The 19,934-nt window shown below is 38.3% G+C and overlaps 1 protein-coding gene across 2 annotated transcripts in view; it reads right to left on the bottom strand.

The window, feature by feature from the left end:
• The window catches only part of PLPPR5 (phospholipid phosphatase related 5), a 45,324-nt gene that overhangs the window by 22,876 nt on the left and 2,514 nt on the right, over positions 1-19,934 (bottom strand). For both annotated transcript variants that reach the window (XM_054833336.1, XM_054833335.1), the window contains exon 2: positions 321-453. In XM_054833336.1, coding sequence (XP_054689311.1) covers positions 321-453 — 133 coding nt within the window. The remainder of the gene's footprint in view (positions 1-320; positions 454-19,934) is intronic.

The following is a 19,934-nucleotide window of genomic DNA, read 5'->3' as shown; positions in this document are numbered from 1 at the left end:
ACACATTTACAATGAACAAAGTAGAAAGGATGACATCTCATATCTATTAAAGTCAAAGGGGGAGTTACAGCTGACTTCAGTGGCGCATGGATTTTGACCCAATTTTTTTCTATTTTTTACTGCTGTTTCTGCAACTATGTTTTTATCCAAACTTCCAAAAAGCTTCATTTGCTACCCAGTAGGAGAGAACTCACTGCACCTGTGTTAAGACTACACATGAAATGTTGTATGGTTATCTGAGTATTTTCCCCCGGTCAAAATTAAGACATAATTGATCATGCTCACCATTCAGAAATTGAAAGCATTAATTTTGCTCATACCAAGGAATCTGATGGTCCTGCGCACCAGTGGATTTATATAACAACAGTCTCCAGTTAATATTGTTTTTTCTTGGTTTTCAAAATCCTTTGTAGCTAACTGTAGACAAAACACTGCAGTTTCTCCAATGATAATCTTAAGGAAGGAGAAAAAAGGGGAGAGAAATGGTACATCAGATTACAGCAAGTAAAATATACTAATATTACAGAGATGGCTATCTCATCTTAAGGAAACAAGACCAAACCAGCACAAAAGACAACATAAACGAACCAAGTTCTGTACATAATCTTCTTATGAGGGAAATACGCCTTATGGCTTGCTATACTTTATTTGCATTAAAAGAGAATAAACTTCTACAATGGGGACTTGGAATTGACGTAACATAAGCTCGTTTTCAGGATGAAGGGAAAGAAAGAAATCTATTAGTTCAAGAACAACAGATCGCATAACACACAAGATGTGGACCAAAGTGAAGGCCTAATCCTGGAAGATGCTGGACATTTCAGTTCCCACGTGGCTTTCCCTGACACTCAGCAATTCACAAGGTTGAGCTCTAAATTTTGGACCATGGTGGGGGAGGGGAAAAAAAAAAAGTAAAAAATGACAACATAGCTCCTGTTCACATCAGAAGATTGGTTTGCCAGGATGTATTTAACAGGGTTTGATTCATATTTTGCCAGCTAAGTTTATCAAGCCTGGCTTTAGCTTTGTTCCTCGTGCTTGAACAAAGTGTCACACCACTGATATTTTAACAGTAAGCATGGCCTGTTTCACATTCATTGTACCAAAATGAATAAAGTTCTCATGCCTACAGATCAGTTGCATTACAGTTGGGGGAAAAAAAAAAATCACAAATAAAAAAAGAAAAATATAGATTTTGAATGTAAAATACCCCCTCCAAGATGTGTATTTACCTGTACAGCAAAACATGACCTTTAATTTACTCATGGCAATTATGGTATTGAGAATTAATAGCCAAAGCCAAGTCTTAAGCATGTTTCTATCTAAACCTATGACACTGAAGCTTTATTGCAGTAGCACAGGTATGATCAAAAAGGGGTCAAATACTGACCACTGTATTCCAGCTTTGATTCACTGTGGGACTTAAAGGCAAAGCTTTTCCACTCTTCTATACGAAAAGTAGCAAAGCTTATTGATAGGTACATCACACTTTGATAAACAGCAATGAAGACTAGCAAACTGAAGTCTCAATACTACACAAATATAAGAAATAATGCCATCAAATCTGATTCATTGCCTACATTTTTCTAAACCTTTGACCTAACAGAAAATTATAAACCTTTTCATATATCACAATAGTTCTACACACAGCACTGGTTACAAAAAAACCCCAACCTATGGGTGATGGCTCATAAGCAGAGTTTGCTGTCAACAGGAAGAATGCAATTAATGGCCTGCCTTAGTTATATACAGATCTACACAGATGACTTTGGGCTAAATTGTGACACACAGAGGAGGAAAGTGGTTCTTACAAATAATGCAGCACAAGTAACTGTGGTGGCAAGTGTGTAAAAAGCAAAATTGAGTTTGTCACAGAAACAATAATCATCCATTACTTTAGAGCGGCTTCAGATCCTAGTGGAATTTTTAGATGAAACAGAAATTTCAATACCTGAGCTAACAAGTATCCTCTCTCTACTTTGATGTAAGCAAATTTTGCTTTGATGTAAGCAATTTTTCCACATTCCTTCATCTATAATTAACAAATTATCAGTACACATAAGAAATGTAATTCAATCTTGAATTCAAGGTCAGCAAAATTATGACGATGATAAGGAGAATTCAGCCCAATGACCCCTACAGCTTTCATGAAGAAAACAAACCAACCAACCCTCAGTTTTAATATGATTCATAAAGGTGAGAACTGAAACACTCTGTGAGTCACAGTAACTCCTTTCCTCTGGAATAATGGAACATCAAGGACTAGGCAACCTGAACAAAGTCAGATTCTGCATTTAACTGACGTTTTTTTGCCAAACTCAATATATTTCAGTAAAATTATTGCAGATTTCCAAACTCCAGGAAAAAGTAGAGTTCAGCACAAGGGAAGTATCTGTGATGTACAGTGCTCAACCTTCTGCAAGAACAGAAAGAGAAAGTGTGTCAGCAAACTCAACTCTCCAGCTCTGAGCACAATCTCTGAATCTGCTGATCTAGGAATACAGGTTCTTCTTTTTGGTTGGTAGGGAAGCTAGGGTTAGCAAATGGGGGGACTGCTCATTCAGTTATAGGAAAGGAGATCCTCACTTCCAGCAACCTGTCTTCATCAGCTGCTGGCAACAATTTTTCCTTGTTACAATTCCTGTCTTTGATGGTGACCTGAATGAAGAAAACCCTCTGCTCCAAGAATAGCAGCGAGCAGTGTTCAAGTTCTTAGCTGACCAAAAATACTCTTAGAGTGGGTACATAGGTGCAAGGGTCAGAATGATGTGGAACTCAGCAGAAGACAAAACTTTTGCTACACTAGACATAGTGCTCTACCCTCAGAAGTAATCAGAGTGGGATACGCCATTGAGCACAACAGGCATTTGTATGTATGTTTCTATGGCTTTACTTTGATAGAATCCATCTGGAATTTGGCAATAAATACAGGTTCTGTATTTTTCTGTACTGGCAGGTCAGCTAAAACTGTTCTCCTTCCTCCATCCTTCATCACAAGCACTGCTCATCTCAACAATCAGCCTACTGATGCTTCAGAAATGGAAGGAAAATATTTTTCAATTTCAGTAAGTTCCAGGAGAGATTCTGTTTCCCAGTACAATTCCTGCCCCTTCTTCTCCCGGCACAACTGGCAATAATCAGCTCTACAGGGTAGAGGAAAGGGAGGGTGATCTCCCTCTTGCCCTTTTTACCATAATTTGCATGCCTGGCATATTCCAGGATAGAACAATTTCTGCACTTCCTCTGGCACAGGGACTGCCATTACCCCTTCCACTGCATATGCAAGTTGCGACCAGTCAAAAAATGACATTTAATGTAATGGAATTACTTGTGTACTTCTTGGCTAAGTCTTGGGGCAAAACATCTTTGGAATATTCCAAAACCGACAATGAAGAATTGCAATGGAGAATCTGAAAGCTCTGATGACATAAACTTTTGGACAGAGCTACACAAGTTAAGGTACAGAAATATAATTTGCAATGAAAAAAGTGAGGATATTAGAAGTACCTTTTACCTTATTCTGTCTAACAGGGCCATGCGACTTTAGATCACTGTACAGATATCCTGAAGAATGATATATATTAAAATTCCTAGCTCACAGATATTTTAACAGCTGTTAAAAGCAGAGGTCATCCTTCCCTAAAGCTGAGAAAACCTTTTGACATATAATTACATCTTCTAAAGTATAAGGAAAAGAACATTTTTACCTGAAGACTAAGAATACAAAGTGCAGGCTTTCCAGTATTCCAAAGAACATTATATATAATTGTTTTATTTATACTTATATAAAAGTACAAGATATTTGTACTTAGATAAAAATGCAGTGTGCATAATTGTTACAAGAAGGAGCAAGACAAGAATGAGTGCCCTACGGGCATCAGCCTAAGCTCTGACAGGCAGCAATCAGGTCCTTGTTCTACTACAGCTTCCTTCTAAGTAACCGAAGGGAAGGCTCTTAGTCCTGGGTCACTATATAGAGTGTAATAGGAACAATACAAAAATCACCCTACATAAAGATATTTAATATTAATACATACTCCATAACGAGCATTTAGACAGTCCTTCCTTTTTATGGAAGCACAGAAAAGAAATATTAACCCAGCCAAATCTATATTACAGGAAAAGTTCTTGTAACTATCTCCATGGTAATTGTATCCTGTCTGCAATGTGACAACCCATTAGACAGCCAGGAACAGAGTTTGGGAGGGGTGAGATCTAAAATTAATATTTCTTCTTGCACCTCTTAGATTCTGATTAATTTATTAGCTGATTGATTTTCAAGGTGGTTTTGTACTAGTAATGTATTTATTGCCAACCATTCAATACCTGTCCCTTTTCTTGTTTTCTGCACAGGATACTTACAGCGTTTAGCACACATTCCCTACACTGATTCCTCCCTCCCAAATAAATTCTTTTTTTTTTTTTTTTCTCTATTAGTCATTTTTCTGAATCCAGGCAAGCTGTTCCTAGTTTTAGCACTGCATGTCAATTTAGAAATTTAATTTGTCATTCCCAAAATCATCCATCCAGTATATTCTTAACTTGGTTCTAAATTCTGAGCTCTTTTTTAACTTGAAATGTCAAACCTGACTCATTCCAAATATTAGAGCTAGAGCAGCTTTGACCTTGCTGATTTTCCAGTAAACTGACTCCATAAACAAACTTCCCCTAGTGTCACATATGGTTTACAATAGCCAGCACCTATATAAATGAATAAACTTAAACCTGCGCTTCTGAAATACTAATGAGGTTTATTTTAAGGTCTATCTTTTCATATATGACATAACTTCCTATAAAAATCCAGGATTCAAGTAAGAATTAAACATTCATTTCTATGACAAGATATCTGAGGGTATATTAATGCGCTTAAACAAGATAAATCCTGAAATTTAAGGCTGATAATCTTTATTTGGGATTGTTGTGGTTTAACCCAGCAGGCAGCTAAAACAACCACACAGCCATTTGCTCACTCCCTCCTTGCCAGTGGGATGGGGGAGAGAATCAAAAGAGGGGAAGAAAAAAAAAAAAAGAAAAAAAAGTAAAACTTGTGGGTTGAGATAAAGACAGTTTAATAGGACAGAAGAGGAAGACAATAATAAATAATAACAATAAACAAAACAAGTGATGCACAGCCCAACTGCTCATCAACCAAAGCCAATACTCAGCTAGTTCTTGAACTGAGCTGCCTCCTGTCCCACCCCTCCAGTTATATAAGGAGCATGATGTCATATGGTATGGAATATCCCTTTGGCCAGTTTGGGTCAGCTGTCCTGGCTGTGTCCCCTCCCAGCTTCTTGGGCACCCCCTGCCTTCTCATTGGCAGGCCAGTATGAGAAGCTGAAAAATCCTTGACTGCTTGGCAACAAATAAAATATTGTTATCAACATTATTCTCATTCTAAATCCAAAACACAGCACTATAGCAGCTACTAGAAAGAAAATTAACTCTATCTCAGCTGAAACCAGGACAGGGATTAGGAAAGAAATTTCTGTGTACACATTCATAGATCTTTCCAGCTAACACCTCTTTTAGGGTATACAAATGTTCATGAAATATTTCATATGGGCCAGGGAACATGGTAGAATACACGATTCCCTCTCTGCCAATTCTCAGGGCTATGCAGTAGCTACAGCAACCACTCAGACAGATGAGTAACACTGAAAAGCAGTTATTGCATTAAAAAGACCACTAAATATTCATCTGCGTTCTGAATGCCTCAAGTTAAGAACAGTTCACAATACTGTGCACTGTGATTTCTCTTCTGACTTCTTTGCATTCATTGTATTTCTCTCATTGACTTGAACCCTAACCAAGGCTTCTGTGAGACCATCTTTAGGAAATAACATGGCAAAGGATTGTCCCTCAGGGGAATGAGCAGCTCTGCTCTTCTCTGAAGAATGAACTTCCTCACACTTCCTTAGCAGGCAGGAAGGGAAGCTGGGAACTGGATCTAAAAATCTTGGGGATGATCTGTGTATCTCCAGGCAAATTGTTATCATTTAAGTTGCATGGCCTCCCCATTCATTTCACTTATGAGTTCCCACTTAAAAAGTGTGTGGTAGATTTATTTTAAAAAGATGGCTTCCATAGGCTTTGTTGTTCCTGTTCTTTATCTTTTCTTCATAACGTTTAGCAAGACCATGAGCTATTTTTGGCCTATTTCCCCTCTAAAAATGCCATCAACATACCACAGAGCATAGTGGTCTCTAGAGTTAGGAAAAATCTAGCAGCATAAACCTCAGTCTTTAGTGATGCTGTAGATAAGCTCCACTCTCCACTTTAAGCTAAAATTGCTGTGCGAGGTGACAGCCCTGGCAGGAAAAGCAGCAACAGTATTTCCAGCAGTAGCAATTTCAAGTTCATTATGCAGAGCTTTCCCCTGAGGCCACTTTCTTTGTGGTTTTCTTGTTCTCATTGCTTCTTGCTTGCTTAAACTGACAGCAAATGCCCTGGTTGATTTTCACAGAAGTACATTTTCCATAGTAAAAAATGACCAGTAGTTTTGAGGAAAATGAAAAAATAAATCCTAGATAAATCTGTCTGCTATTAATTAAACACAAAATATTCCCCCTTGCATTCAGCATGGAGATATAGGACCATACTGCATAGCAGCTTCTGAAGGTCTGGAGAAAAGATGTGAAAAGAAAATTGCTTTTCTAGAAAAAGATGTGGAAAAAATACTCAGCCTTTTTTCCAGTAAATTTTGTTTTTAAAATATGTATTCTCAGTTTTTTGAGAAAAATATCAAAATTCTAATAGAGTTCTTGGTATATATTTGGTCATGGCCATTTACAAAAGAAAAAATATCAGTATAAGATTATATATCTAATAGTCAAATATTATCTGCTTTACTTTTCTGTAGTGCAGAGTATGGCTATATGCTACTAAACACTAATGTTACTTCTGACAGGGACAAATACTCTTTACTGCTCTTTGTAATACATTGTACACATAGTCAGTATGTAGCAATGGTAAAGGTTGTTCATTTCATTAAGACTTTATGGCTATTTGAAAGCAAGAGGCACATAAATAACCAAGCATTTATAACCAGGGAGCTTCAAGTGAACCCCATGAGCACATAATCAGAGAGACACGGACAACTTCATCATTCACTGAATTATCTTCATATGACCATATGACAGGAAAAAAAAAAAAAAAGGAAATATTTTTCAAGTACAATGTCTCTAAACAATTCCTTTTTCCCCGCCTGTTCTTTTTCTTTTTTCGTAACTGAGCAATTGATTGTATATGCAAATGGCATCTCCTATAGAGCATGCCTGCGTTATCCAACAGGCAAAGCCTCTGCACAGCAGCAAGCTCTTACCAGGGCGGGAATCACACAGTGCTGGAGCAAAGTTTGGTTACACAAAAGATCATTTTGAGAAACAGTTACCAAGACCCCACTATTTGGAGTGTAACTAAGAGAAGGGCCTTGTGCCATCACCACAGAGGTTGAGTCTTGGTGCATGACACAGGTCCTGCATTTGATGCTCCGTGACAGAAGTGGAGGGGGAAAGAAGCAGCACCACCGGTGCACCGGCCCTGCCAGGCTCCACCTCGGCAGGAACATTCACTCCGCATCCAGCCCACTTTACCCACTGCGTTTGGCTTACATCCCCTACTCATGTCTACTAAACCTTTTATATCGCTGTGAGATGAAGAGTATCCAGCTGCTTTGCACTGCGGTTCTCCAGAGGGTTAGAAATGGCCAGGACACCAGGAAAACAAGCTCAGTAATGCTAACATGGCAGTCTGGGGGCCAAGGAAGTGTCTGGCACCTGGCTCCAAACCATCTAACTACTGGCACCATTTCACAATGCTGAGATAAGTACTCTTGGTGAACATATTGCAAGATGTAGTAGATAACAGACTTCAGTGAGAACTCTTGCACCAAGCTTTTCTAATTTTAAAAAATAACACCCAAAAGCGAGAAAAAGATATTAATCTAGAAAAAGTTCTCAACATCTAAACAACCCCAGTAATTTTGACCTGAAAATGTTGAGGGGAAGAGAAACGTATGCAAAACTGCCTTCTAAAAGCATCAATTCACATTTCAAAAGGTAACGTTACTTCAGGATGAAATATTCCAGATAAGGTGCTTATCATAAGGAATTCATACAGGTTTTAAGTTGTTCCCATTTTCCTGTTACAAAAACAAGGATGCCATTATCCAAAGTTTCCAAGCTCCACACTTCACTACAAACACATCTCATCAGGAAGATGAGCTGTAGTATGACCAGAGACCAACTAATTTTAGTCTCCTGATCTCCAACTGATACGTGAAAAGGGTTGTTGCTACATACAATTATTTTATTAGGGATTTTGAAAAAGAACTTTTCATCTATTTTTTTTTCTTTTTTTCAGGTGCTTAGCTTCAACCTTTAAAATACCGTAATATTTGTGAAGGAAAAACAAAATGTTCAAAGCCCTACCATTTATCTTCCTTATTAGAAGATGAATTCCATACAGCATGTTCAGGTCTGCTCTCAGCTGTATCAAGCAAGTCTTCCATTGGACTTCAAGTGATACATGTGAAAAAGACAGTGGTTCCTTATGGCCTGGTCTTGGTAAACCCCTTTGTTTCTTATCTGTCCGAGAAAACAGTACTTTGTTCTGTCTGTTGAGAGAGATTGGTTTCTCTACCCTTCTGTGCATGTTGAAAACATTATTCCTTGATGAGCACAGTACCAATGCTTCTGATATCCATACTGATGATCATTTCCAACAGCAATGTTACTTTATGCTTTAAACCTTAGGTGATCTACACAACTTTTCTACCCAAAATGAACATTCAATTGCAAAATTCAACATAAATGGTCTTCCATCCATGTTTGAATAAAAACTGATCACATAAAAGGCATCTCTTAAAGATTCTGGTCACAAACTAGTGGTTTTACAGTCAGTATGTGACTGGAGCCAATTGTTCTCAGATGCTTAGAGGAAGGAGAATATCTGAATTTCCTGCTTTTCACACTGTCTTACTTCTATCTCACTTCTCCTCAAGGCCAGTCACATTTTGCAGATACATTATTCCTGAGATCAGTTCAAGCCAAGTTACTTTCACTGAAACACCATCGTCGTCAAACAACTCAAACTGAAGGACCAAATATGTTACCATTATAAGCAGCTTGTGTTTTAATGTACGGCCTGTTTTTCTCATAGTTATATATGATAAATATCTGTAAGATTCCAGAAAAATTGTTTTCTGGATTTTTGTGGCAAAATATGTGTGTCTGCAAAACATACACACGTAATTAGTTTTTACTTATGTTTGTTATTGTCAATTAGTATTTGATTCATAATGATAAATTTAAGTAGACAGCTTAATAAAAGAATTCTATCCTTTTTTATTAAAAATTTTCACAATAAAACAGCTGTCTTTGAGAGCACCTAACTAGCTCCACTCCTATTATAATGGCCTCTGTATAAGCATCTCTTCCTTTACAATTATCTTAGGCTACAGTATAATTGCCAACCCACCAAAAACAGTAAGGCCATTATCTTTTTCCAGTTGAAATCCAAGGTAACATCCCCATAAATTCAATAGGGGCTGGATTAGTCGTGAAAACCCACACCACTCTTGATGAAGAGCAATACTTCAGTCAAAGTGGGAAAATGGATCATAGCTATGAATGCCATCCCAAGAAGATAATAAAACAAAACTAGGTAGCCAAGCCAATTTTAAAGGCTAAATATTTGGGAAAGAGGTTTAACAGGTCAGATAAATCAGAAAGAAAAGCCCAAAACTATAATGCCTACTCCTGAGCATATTACCTTAAAGTCATTCTTCTTATATAATACTTTATAGTCTTCACATTGTGAGCATTACTGCAAAGGATCCAGGTGTCATTAAAAATGAGTTAAAAACACTTCAAAAGCCATTGCATAGGAAGCATCTGGTCTAGAACCATGAAATTCTGCACTGTCGCACATCAGGGTTACTTATGCATAATATGTATGTTCAGCATAAAACCAGCAGTAGAACTACTAAGTAACAAGTCCTGACAGTATTAATCTGCATTTCTAGTGCCTGTGAAAGCCAGGAAACGACCAAATAACAGCTTTCAAAGTAGAGACTGCAACTTGTATTGACACTTCAGCGACACAGTCAAAGCAAATAGTGCTTCTACCAAACTTAACTTCTGAAGTTTCACTAGAGATGCTGGTCAGTGAGAAAGGATCAGAAAGAAAAAGAGAGCAGAAGTCCCTCTTCCAGGCATACCCAGATACAAAATGACATGTGACCATTCACATCTCTTTCCTCAGATTTGAAAGCTGTAATTTCACAGTGTGCAATTATTTATTATAATAACATTCTTAAGGAGAAATTAATATATGAAGTGATGTTTATTAGAAACACAATCTTAATGAAGGGCATTGAGAGCAGAGAACTGTTTATGAGCATCAGAAGTTTTAATAATTACCTTCCTCTTCTCTTAACAATGCAACAGTAGTGAATCAGCCAGCAAGCTTTTTCACAGAACATTGCATAGGAGTAGCATATCCCACTTGTCTTTATTGAAATGGTCTTTCTAGGTGCGTATGTATCAAATAACGATTCCATATATCCTGTAGATCAAATATGGGGCATTTACTTTATGGTTTTCTGCAAACATGATTTGCAGCACTCTTGTCGCACTTTCAACTCTGCTACACAATGTCTATTTTACTGCTCCTGCCACAACTCCAGATGGCTGCAGATGTGCAGCTGGCAACACTATGTTGTCTGACCCTGTTTAGGAGTTTACACAATGCAGTGCTTGAATTAAGAGGAAGTCCCAAGTGCCCTCATTAGCACAGCAGCCAATGAGCTGAAACAGGAGCAGCAAGACTGGGAAATTTTTGCAAAAATTCCTAGTACAGGAAATGCCTACAAGACAGAGGAGAGATTGTATACTTTGCTGTGAAGACAGCAGAGGATAAAAACAGCTCTTTTAGGCATGCAATGGTATTCTGAAAACTAATTGCTAAGTCTAAAGGCCAAAGCAAGCCCAGCTACTCTTCTTCAATATGTGACTATCTCTTTCCACTCATAAAATAAGTCATAATGGTTTACCTTAACTAGGATCACCTCCCTTCACAGAACTGTAAAATAATAGTAAACATGTTGCTGGCTTTATCAAATTACCTTCAAAAAAGCTCACTTGGTGAGAGAAGTGTTTTAAGGATGAATGAGTCTAAAAATTTTAGGTCTTGTGAAGCTATGACATTGGCTGTCTTCAAGGCAGACTTTATAAGAGCTGGCATTTGATCTTCTCTGTGAAGACAAAGGAGTATTAGATAAAATACATAATTGTTATTTAAATGTATGAACATATATTGTGGTTTTAGTCAGTGTTGGATGTAATCTCTCATTATTTGAGCAACTTAAGTTATTACTAGAAAGAGAAGTTCAAAATATGCTGTGTTGAAAGGTGCTTTCACACATTCGGTTATATGATAACCTTTTTAGGTATTCTGGTGTGGTGAACTAATTCTTTCAGGCATTATTTTTTTGCCACCGGCATTCAAGGTTAAAAACATAGGTGAACTAAACTATGGATACGAATCAACCATGTAAACACAACTACTATCTGGCAGCAGGTTGTGCATACACACTCACATATGTAAATATATTGAGTTTGTTAAAGAAATAGTTTCTGCTGTATGATTTCCTTCTACTTCTAATCACACAACAATCAAAATCAATTCATAAACAAAAGAAATACTGAGTAAAACTGCAATACTGACTCTTAAAATGAATGTGGTTCCATAAAATTATTCTATCAGCACCACACTCATTCACATACCCTAGTCCTCAGGAAAGACTTGCTATTTCAAGTAGCACTGAAGTATGTGATTAAACCCCACCAATACCAAGATAACTAATTAACAATTACTACATACCTAGCTCTTGTATAATTCTTTTCATGCACAAATCTCCTAGTGCTTCACAGAGAAGCCTAGTTTCACAATTGCCACTTGACAGCTAGGCAACAAAGGCTAAATGTACATCCTGCTTGGGTGGCCAGATCCCTCTATCAGGGCAAAGCCTGACAGAGCTCACAAGCTAGCTCTGTATGTTCATTCTGCCAGCTGCAGATGTCCACAAACTACTTACACACCCCAAGGTCACTCTGCCTACAAATCTCATCTGCCTTTGCTAAAAGCTCTGGAAGAAGTCGCCATGACTGACTGAAGCACTGATTTCAGTCAAGCATGAGCATTTGGAAAAGAGGGCAAAGACGATCATCACAACAGCCGGACTCTCCTCACCACCATTCATACAAGCATGCTTGTGGTCTACAGCACAAGCTCCTGATTCCTCCCTCGGACTGCTCAGACACTCAGACTCATGTTTGTGTAGTTTGAATGCACAATGTCAGCAGCCTCAAACCTGGGTCATGGCATAGCCCAGATACACCCCAACAGGTTCAAGGACACCTCCCACAAGGACAGGAGAGGCAGAAACTGAGCAGTGGAGAGGCTTTGGACACCAGCTTCAATCTGTGTAAGTATGATCAAACTACTACTAAGTATGGACTGAAACTCAGGCATGTCTACTCTCTGCACTTATGCAGAGCCATGCACTTCGGTGAATGAGGTCAAACTCCAGACATCAGCCAGGGGCAGTGTGACTGTATGAGTCCCCACTTGTCAGCAGAGCCATGTCATGTTATCAACAGTCTGTGCACCTATTGTGTGAAATCCAAAAAGGTAACATAGAATCATCGAACGGTTCAGGTTGGAAGGGACCTTAAAGATCATCTAGCTCCAACACCCCTGCCACGGACAGGGACATCCTCCACTAGACCAGGTTGCCCAAAGCCCCATCCAACCTGGCCTTGAACACTTCCAAGGAGGGGGCATCCACAACCTCTCTGGGAAACTTGTTCCAGTGCCTCACCACCCTCACAGTAATTTCTTCCCAACATCTGATCTAAATCTACCCTCTTTTAGTTTAACATGTATTGGCCTAAGTCTTAATTAAAGCAGGTCAAGCTCAAATACTTCACCTCGTGCTCCCCACAGGCTACAACTTGCACATGGTTGGTTACTGCAGCTCAGCTGACCCGTGATTAACAAATCTTTAAGCAGAATTAATTCAGTCATGACTGAGCCCTAAATTGGGATGGACAGGTCACAGAAATCCCTATTACTACCCAAAATAACTATACTGGGAAGCTGAGTTCCACTTACTAATTCTACCATTTAATATTTGATTTACAAAGAGGCAAACTACAAACTGACTGAAGAAAGTCCTCATAATATTACTCAGAGTTTGAATGACAAAAAAAAATAAAATTTATGACTCTGATCCCTTTTAGAGACCTGAAACCTACTAGTGTAAAACAACAGCTGTTTCAAAATGGTATGTAGAGAATGAAAAAAAGAATCAGAACAGCAGGACACTGTTGGGCTGACTGCTGTTCTTGATAATTTGGGGGGTTTTAGATATATTATTATTATTTAGAAAACAAAAAAACTCTAGTTTAGGAATGAATGCCTTTATACATACTCCTTAAAGATAGATGGGTGAGAGGCAAGAAGTAATATCTGCAGAGAAGGAAAAATACTATTTGTAAAGAAGAAAGCCCTTAACAATAGCTATATTGCATTTTTTAATTGGTTGTACATTAATAAATATATAAGGTTAATGAAATTTTCATATAAATATATGTATACTGTATAATAATAATATATAATGTCTAATAATTATACAATGGATAATTATGATAGATTTATACAATACATGCAAGATAACAAGTAACAGTGTATGCTGTCCAGAATGGTGAGTGGAAGTGGAATCCACATCCTACTGAGTTTTCACTCAGTATAACCAGAGGGGGTTTTTTATGGTGCCTCGTACCCCAGGAAATGGCATCCAGGACTGAGGTTCAATTTTGAAGCGGTACTGAACAATTAATTAGATTAACAGCAGATTAAAAAAAAAAAATCTTAATATATACAGTAATTTTTCTACTGCAGATTTCTTTGTGCTTTACATTGAAAATAAGTATCTTCCCACCTGCAGGTGAACAGAAGTGATTTTATCAAAGCCAGGTTGCTGATCAGAGATAGCAAGTGCTATAACTTCTGCTTTACTACTCCCCCTCCAACACCATGTTCATTGTACTATGCATGAATATTAAGGACTAGTATGTTCACAATGTATATTCCTGATTAAAACAGCATGTCACATGTTTTCTCAGTATTGGAGATGTGGTATATCCACCTTAGCTAGGCTTTTTATTTGCAATCTATGAGGTACTACACCTCAGCTAAATAAGAACCATTTATGATAAAAGCTGGACCATCACTCACTTCAATGTATCCGAGAGATGCTGCAAAAGCATTGTAAACCTTTTTACATGTCACACTGCTTTTAAGGCTGAAAAACACAGCTAAAGCTACTTACAATTCTACTTTGGCTGTCATTTATTATGTATCATATGGACACCCATCTCCTCAATCCTGTATGATGTACAATGAGTAAGAATTGTTTGGTTGAGAAACTGATTATTACTTCAAGCCTACTATTTTAGATTACAAGCAATGCACACAAATTCCCTAATCGTGCAGGATCAGTTGGATTAACAATTTCTCACTTAAACATAAGTGCATCATTTATAGGACAAGCAGGCATTCAGCTGTTGCAAACAGAACCCTGTCCGCCTTCTTCACATCTGCTTGCCACTTTACTTCCAGAGAGCCCATCAAGGGATGAAGCATATGGCCTCGATATTGTTAGTGTTTGTAAACACCAGGCATAGCAAACACAGCAGAAATTATACATTCAATTGGAAGTACAAACATAACTTCTACAGGCAACATTCATGTAAGCCATCGCAGCACAAGAGGAAGACAGACAGATAAAGAAGAATTCCCAAGAAAACCCACAGTGGTTCTGAATCTTTTATTGTTTCTCTCAGTTACAGCTCTGTTGGATTAGTGGTTTTATGCTGGGATAAAAAGAGCACCACACTATCAAACCATGTATTTGTCTTGCTATGTGTCCCAAGAGGCCAGTACTGACATCTGGTACGCAAAGTTACAGCAGACATTAACAGTGTGATTTATTTTTTATTCTTAAGTAAAGTTGCAATGCAATTATTCCTTCACAAAGGAAGGGCACGACATAAATTGTCCCTTAGCTTTAACATCATCTGCTGGCATTCCTCCCTTCCAGAAAAGTGGCTTTCTGAAGTCCCTAGCATTTGCACATTAAAAAAAACCAAAACACCAACCCGGAAAGTTTGACATGTCTTACATGTCTTTTTTTCTCTACCCCCCTCAAATGTGAGAATGGAAGAAGAAAACTATCAAGGAAAAGAAGTTGCAGCTGTGTGCACAGGTTGAAAAAGAACTATGAAGACAGAGACCAAATGGGCCCTTCAAGAACAACATGATCACAGAGTAAACAAAGTATTTTGGCAATTCCTTCTTCATGCAAAGTCTTAACAGCTGTCAAATGTGCCAACAAGAAAAGGACACATAAATAAGCTTTAGCTAATCAAAGATATTCTAGGATTACTGAAACAGGTCATACATCAAGATGCTAAAAAGTTTCTCATACAAGTAAAATGATTTCCATTTGATTTCAGAGGATAAGTTTAGGCTACCCAAGTCATACAAGACTGGCTGTACAATTTTAATCTTCTGTTGCATTACCATTGTAATTTCAAAAACAGCATTGGGAGATGTTCCAATATTGCAGCTACCTACCTAGCAAAAAAGCTTATTACTCCCAAAAAGAGCACCAGGACAGACTGAACACTTTGCAGGGTGATTCCTCTAACTTGCTCTAGAAGATGTAGATAAAAAATGAACACTTGAATACCTCACCACATATTCTTGGAATTTCTAGCCCTGTAACACAGACCTGCTGGAAACTATGCATTCTTACAATATTTACCAAGCTTCCTTGATTTCTTTCTGGCAGAAGTGACAAAACAGCTTAGTCTCCTTCAGGATTCATAGAAGGCCCTTCTACTTTGAGTAGCAGAGCAGGAGAGAACTCACTTTCAACTCTGTCCCTGTGCTTTAGTTTTTTCCAATAGTATCAAAGTGCCCATAGACGCTAAAGTGACTTGGTACCAGCTATGAAGTAGAAAAATAATCAGCCTAAAATAGATGGAAGAACCATTTGTGAAGGTAGTGCTTTTTCTGACTAAAGTCAGGAATGAAAAGCATCTAGAGTACTCTGGTATGAGGTAAATTTACAGATTCCTGGCACAGCAAATTCACAGAGGGCGTTTCCAGAAATACTCCTTTTTCAGAACTTTAATTCTAAATTGTGTTTTTCCTTAAGTTATAACAAACAGATAACAGAATATTTTGATGTCCCAGAAATGGATCACAATCCAGCACCCTTCTTCGTGTACAGCACTAAGTTATGTCAGAGTAGAATTGTTTCAGTGAACTACAGGTTAACTAAAAGCTACTCTGACAAAAGCATTTTGAAAACACAGCCTGATAAAATCCGAACAGTCTCTGATGCCACAGCACATGGAATCACAGGTGCCAGAAGGAAAATAGGGACTAGCAGGTTCAAAAAAAGAAGAGTGAGATAGGAGCACGCCCAACCACATCAGCTAGAGCTATGTGCTGGAAACAAGCAGTGCATCTCCTTCAGGTCTCTGCATATCCTTCGACTAGTCTTGAGCTGCTCAGACCTGGAACTATTAAGAGATCAGCAAAGAGACCGACAAAGAAAGAGAGGCTTATGAAATCTGTGCTGATCCTTCAAAAGGTAGCTTCTCTTTCTCATTATTCACAGAACGATCTTGGTTCTTCTTAAAGCATCAGGGTACAGGAAATTTGATACATGAACAACGATGTTGCATCTCTCACTTTGCAATCTTTTTTGCCAGGTTTCAAAATTCCTTCCTCAGATGATCAGGAAGGAGAAAGTTACTGACTAAAGCTAAGCTGAAGGCAGAATGCCTGATTTTCTACATCCATTCCTTGTTTGGGATGTGTCAATTTAAAGATTCATCCAGTCTACTAAAAAAAAAAAAAAAAGGAATACAATACTTCATGTCTGAATGGCAGATATTTTTTCAATTATGATATTAAGGGAATTATGCTAAAACAAATTAGTCTTTAATTGGTTTACAGAGAAAATATGAATATGCTAGGAATTCATCTAGGCAAATAGTGTATGTTTTATGAATAAGTACTGTAATCATCCGCTTGTTACTTGGAAATAAAAACAAACAACATTTGCATAATAAAACTGTTTACACATCTTAATGAAAGTATGTCATTATCTCCTCCTGGCTTTTATACAACAGTCAATGTACATCTCAGGTCAAATACATTGATTTTTACACCAATTATTGCTTAAACAGTTTTGACATTTTAAGTAATCCATATTAGCATGTGGACTCATTAAAAGAATCCTCGAGTGCAGTTAATGGTATTATAGAGAGGTCAAATTTATTAAGATCTACCAGAAAGAAATAATGCAGAACTGATCACTCCATAGATTCTGAAAACATGAGACGCTAGCCTCACAGTTCTACAAATCATTTCTACTGGAAGCTAAAGGATTAGACTGACGTATATTTCCCAAGCTACATCTGTCATAACAAGTCTAAAAAAGCAACCAGCCCACTGAGCAAGAACTGGCACTTTGGGAAATGGCTTAAATAGCACTGAGATCTCAACTAGCACTTCTATGATTACATATCTGAATAGACTCAAATCAAGAGCGTATTTCTTGTCACCTTCACATTTGACTTAAAGATAAAAATCAAAAATAAAAAAAAGAAAAACAAAAAAGTATTGAGACTTCCTCAGTGTATCAGAGATTTCTTGATATTAGTGCTATGAACAGTACAAGGACAGGAGCACAGAGCCAGCAGTAGTCTTTCAACCCTGAGTCACAAAGACAAATGGGAGGAAGGGAGCGCACAGGGGAGCACTCTGCAGGAGTCTTATTCTCCCATCGCAGAACCTCATACTTAGGGCTTCTACATTCTTCTGATTGCAATTTCAGCCTCATCTATATCTGGTAGAACATTTTACTGTTAGTCTGCCTAATACTCCTGATGCAAACACATCTACTCACTCAAGGCATTACTTTGCCCATGCCTAGAGGTATGACTTAGGAGACCTTCCACAAATAATGATCTGACATTGGAATGGACCATATATTTTGCTATATGTCAAGCTGCAGTTGTTTTCAGCCTTTTTTAAAAAACAAAACAAACGAACCCAAACATTTGGGTCCTCAAAATTCTCCAGTGGAAGAACTCATAAACTACAGGTTTAACAGATAAGGAATAGTACATACACCCTTTATAGATAACCAATAGAACACAGATTGGAAACCAATGTTGTAATGTATCCTGCTTCATTTCATGGAACCTGCATAAGAGATGGGAAAACAACTGGAAAAAGGGAAAGGAGAAAGCTCTTCCTATCCTACAGAATGGCTGCTGGATTTCTCTATGGGTTTCCCACAAGTGCTGTTATACCTATGAACCCCAGAATGGTTTGGGTTGGAAGGGACCTTAAAGGTCATCTAGTTCCAAGCCCTCTGCCATGGGCAGGGACACCCTCCACTAGACCAGACTGCCCAAAGCCCCATCCAAGCTGGCCTTGAACACTTCCAGGAAGGAGTCATCCACAACTTCTCCGGGCAACTCTGAAGTTGCAGGGACTTCAAGCAGATATGTCTATTCGTGAACAATAAATTGATTACTGTTGAAGTGAATAGCACAACAATTTGACCTCTTACTAGCTGCTACATGTCCTAGGAGATATCGTAGAATAGAATAGCTCAGTTGGAAGGGACCTACAATGACCATCTAGTCCAACTGCCTGAGCACCTCAGGGCTGACCAAATACTTGGTTAATACTTTGTAAATACTTAACCAAAGACTGTAGATCTACAAACCAAAGACTGTAGATCTAAGTCCCAAGTGCAGAGTACGAAACTCCCTTCCTTCACCCCCAGTTTCCCTTTCCCATACCAGAGCACCTGCGAGTCAAGCATTACAGTAGCAAGCAGTCTCTGTTTCTGTCCCGGGGACTCCATTTCCCAGCTCAGACTCCTGAGGACCTGTGTGACCTGACAGTCAGCTGCATCTGTCCTTGGACGGAGTGAGCAGACAGTCTCAGGAATGGAGGTGTGGCAGCAATGCCGCACTAGGGCTGCAGGAATGTATTAGTAGGAAGTAGCATTTTAAAGAGTAACCTGAAAGTTTCCAGGACTAACATAGTGCTCACAGGTACATCCCTTGCAAATGACCCAGCTCATTATTTGTGTCTCAGCACCTGCATGTGACCAGACACGTAGCTCCACTGCACGGCTTGACACTCAGGTCAGCTACTGCAACTCTGATGTGGCACAGGAGTTTTGGATGAGCAGTTGTATGACAGCCTCACAGCAGCAAGAGACCCATTGCTGATGAGATGCTCATCAAGACAGACCCAGCTACTGGTACTTTACTTTTTCAGTTTTTTAACAGCAGGCATGTGGAAAGAGGAAAGTTACTGGAAAAACTCGTTTATTCGCTGATTTTAGAGCAACTTCATTAAAACTCAATGCAATGGAGCCATTGATTGAGTCACATTAAGAGAACCTGGGTTATCTTGAAGCACTCTAGGGCTCCAATTCAACAAGCCCCATCCCTCAAAAAACCCAGTTACCCTGAACACCAAGGTAAAGACCCTTTATTGCTCTATCTCAAAACTCCAGAAATAGCATTAACCCCACACCCCAAACTAACAGAAAGAAAAAACCCATAGTATTTAATAAACTATATTCCATGACAATAGTGATTTAAAAATAAATAAATAAAGTAGAATTTCATTCATAGAAATCCCTTTCCTTCACTGGTCTACATTTGTATCTTTACAAGCAGAGACATGGTTTTGTTACGTGATACAATTTTATGTTTCATTTATAGAAAAAACAAAAATTACACAGAGTATCTATGTTC

This window comes from Grus americana, chromosome 8 (genome assembly GCF_028858705.1).
Source record: "Grus americana isolate bGruAme1 chromosome 8, bGruAme1.mat, whole genome shotgun sequence".
Taxonomy (NCBI): Eukaryota; Metazoa; Chordata; class Aves; order Gruiformes; family Gruidae; genus Grus; species Grus americana.
This window is presented reverse-complemented; position numbering and strand designations above follow the sequence as displayed.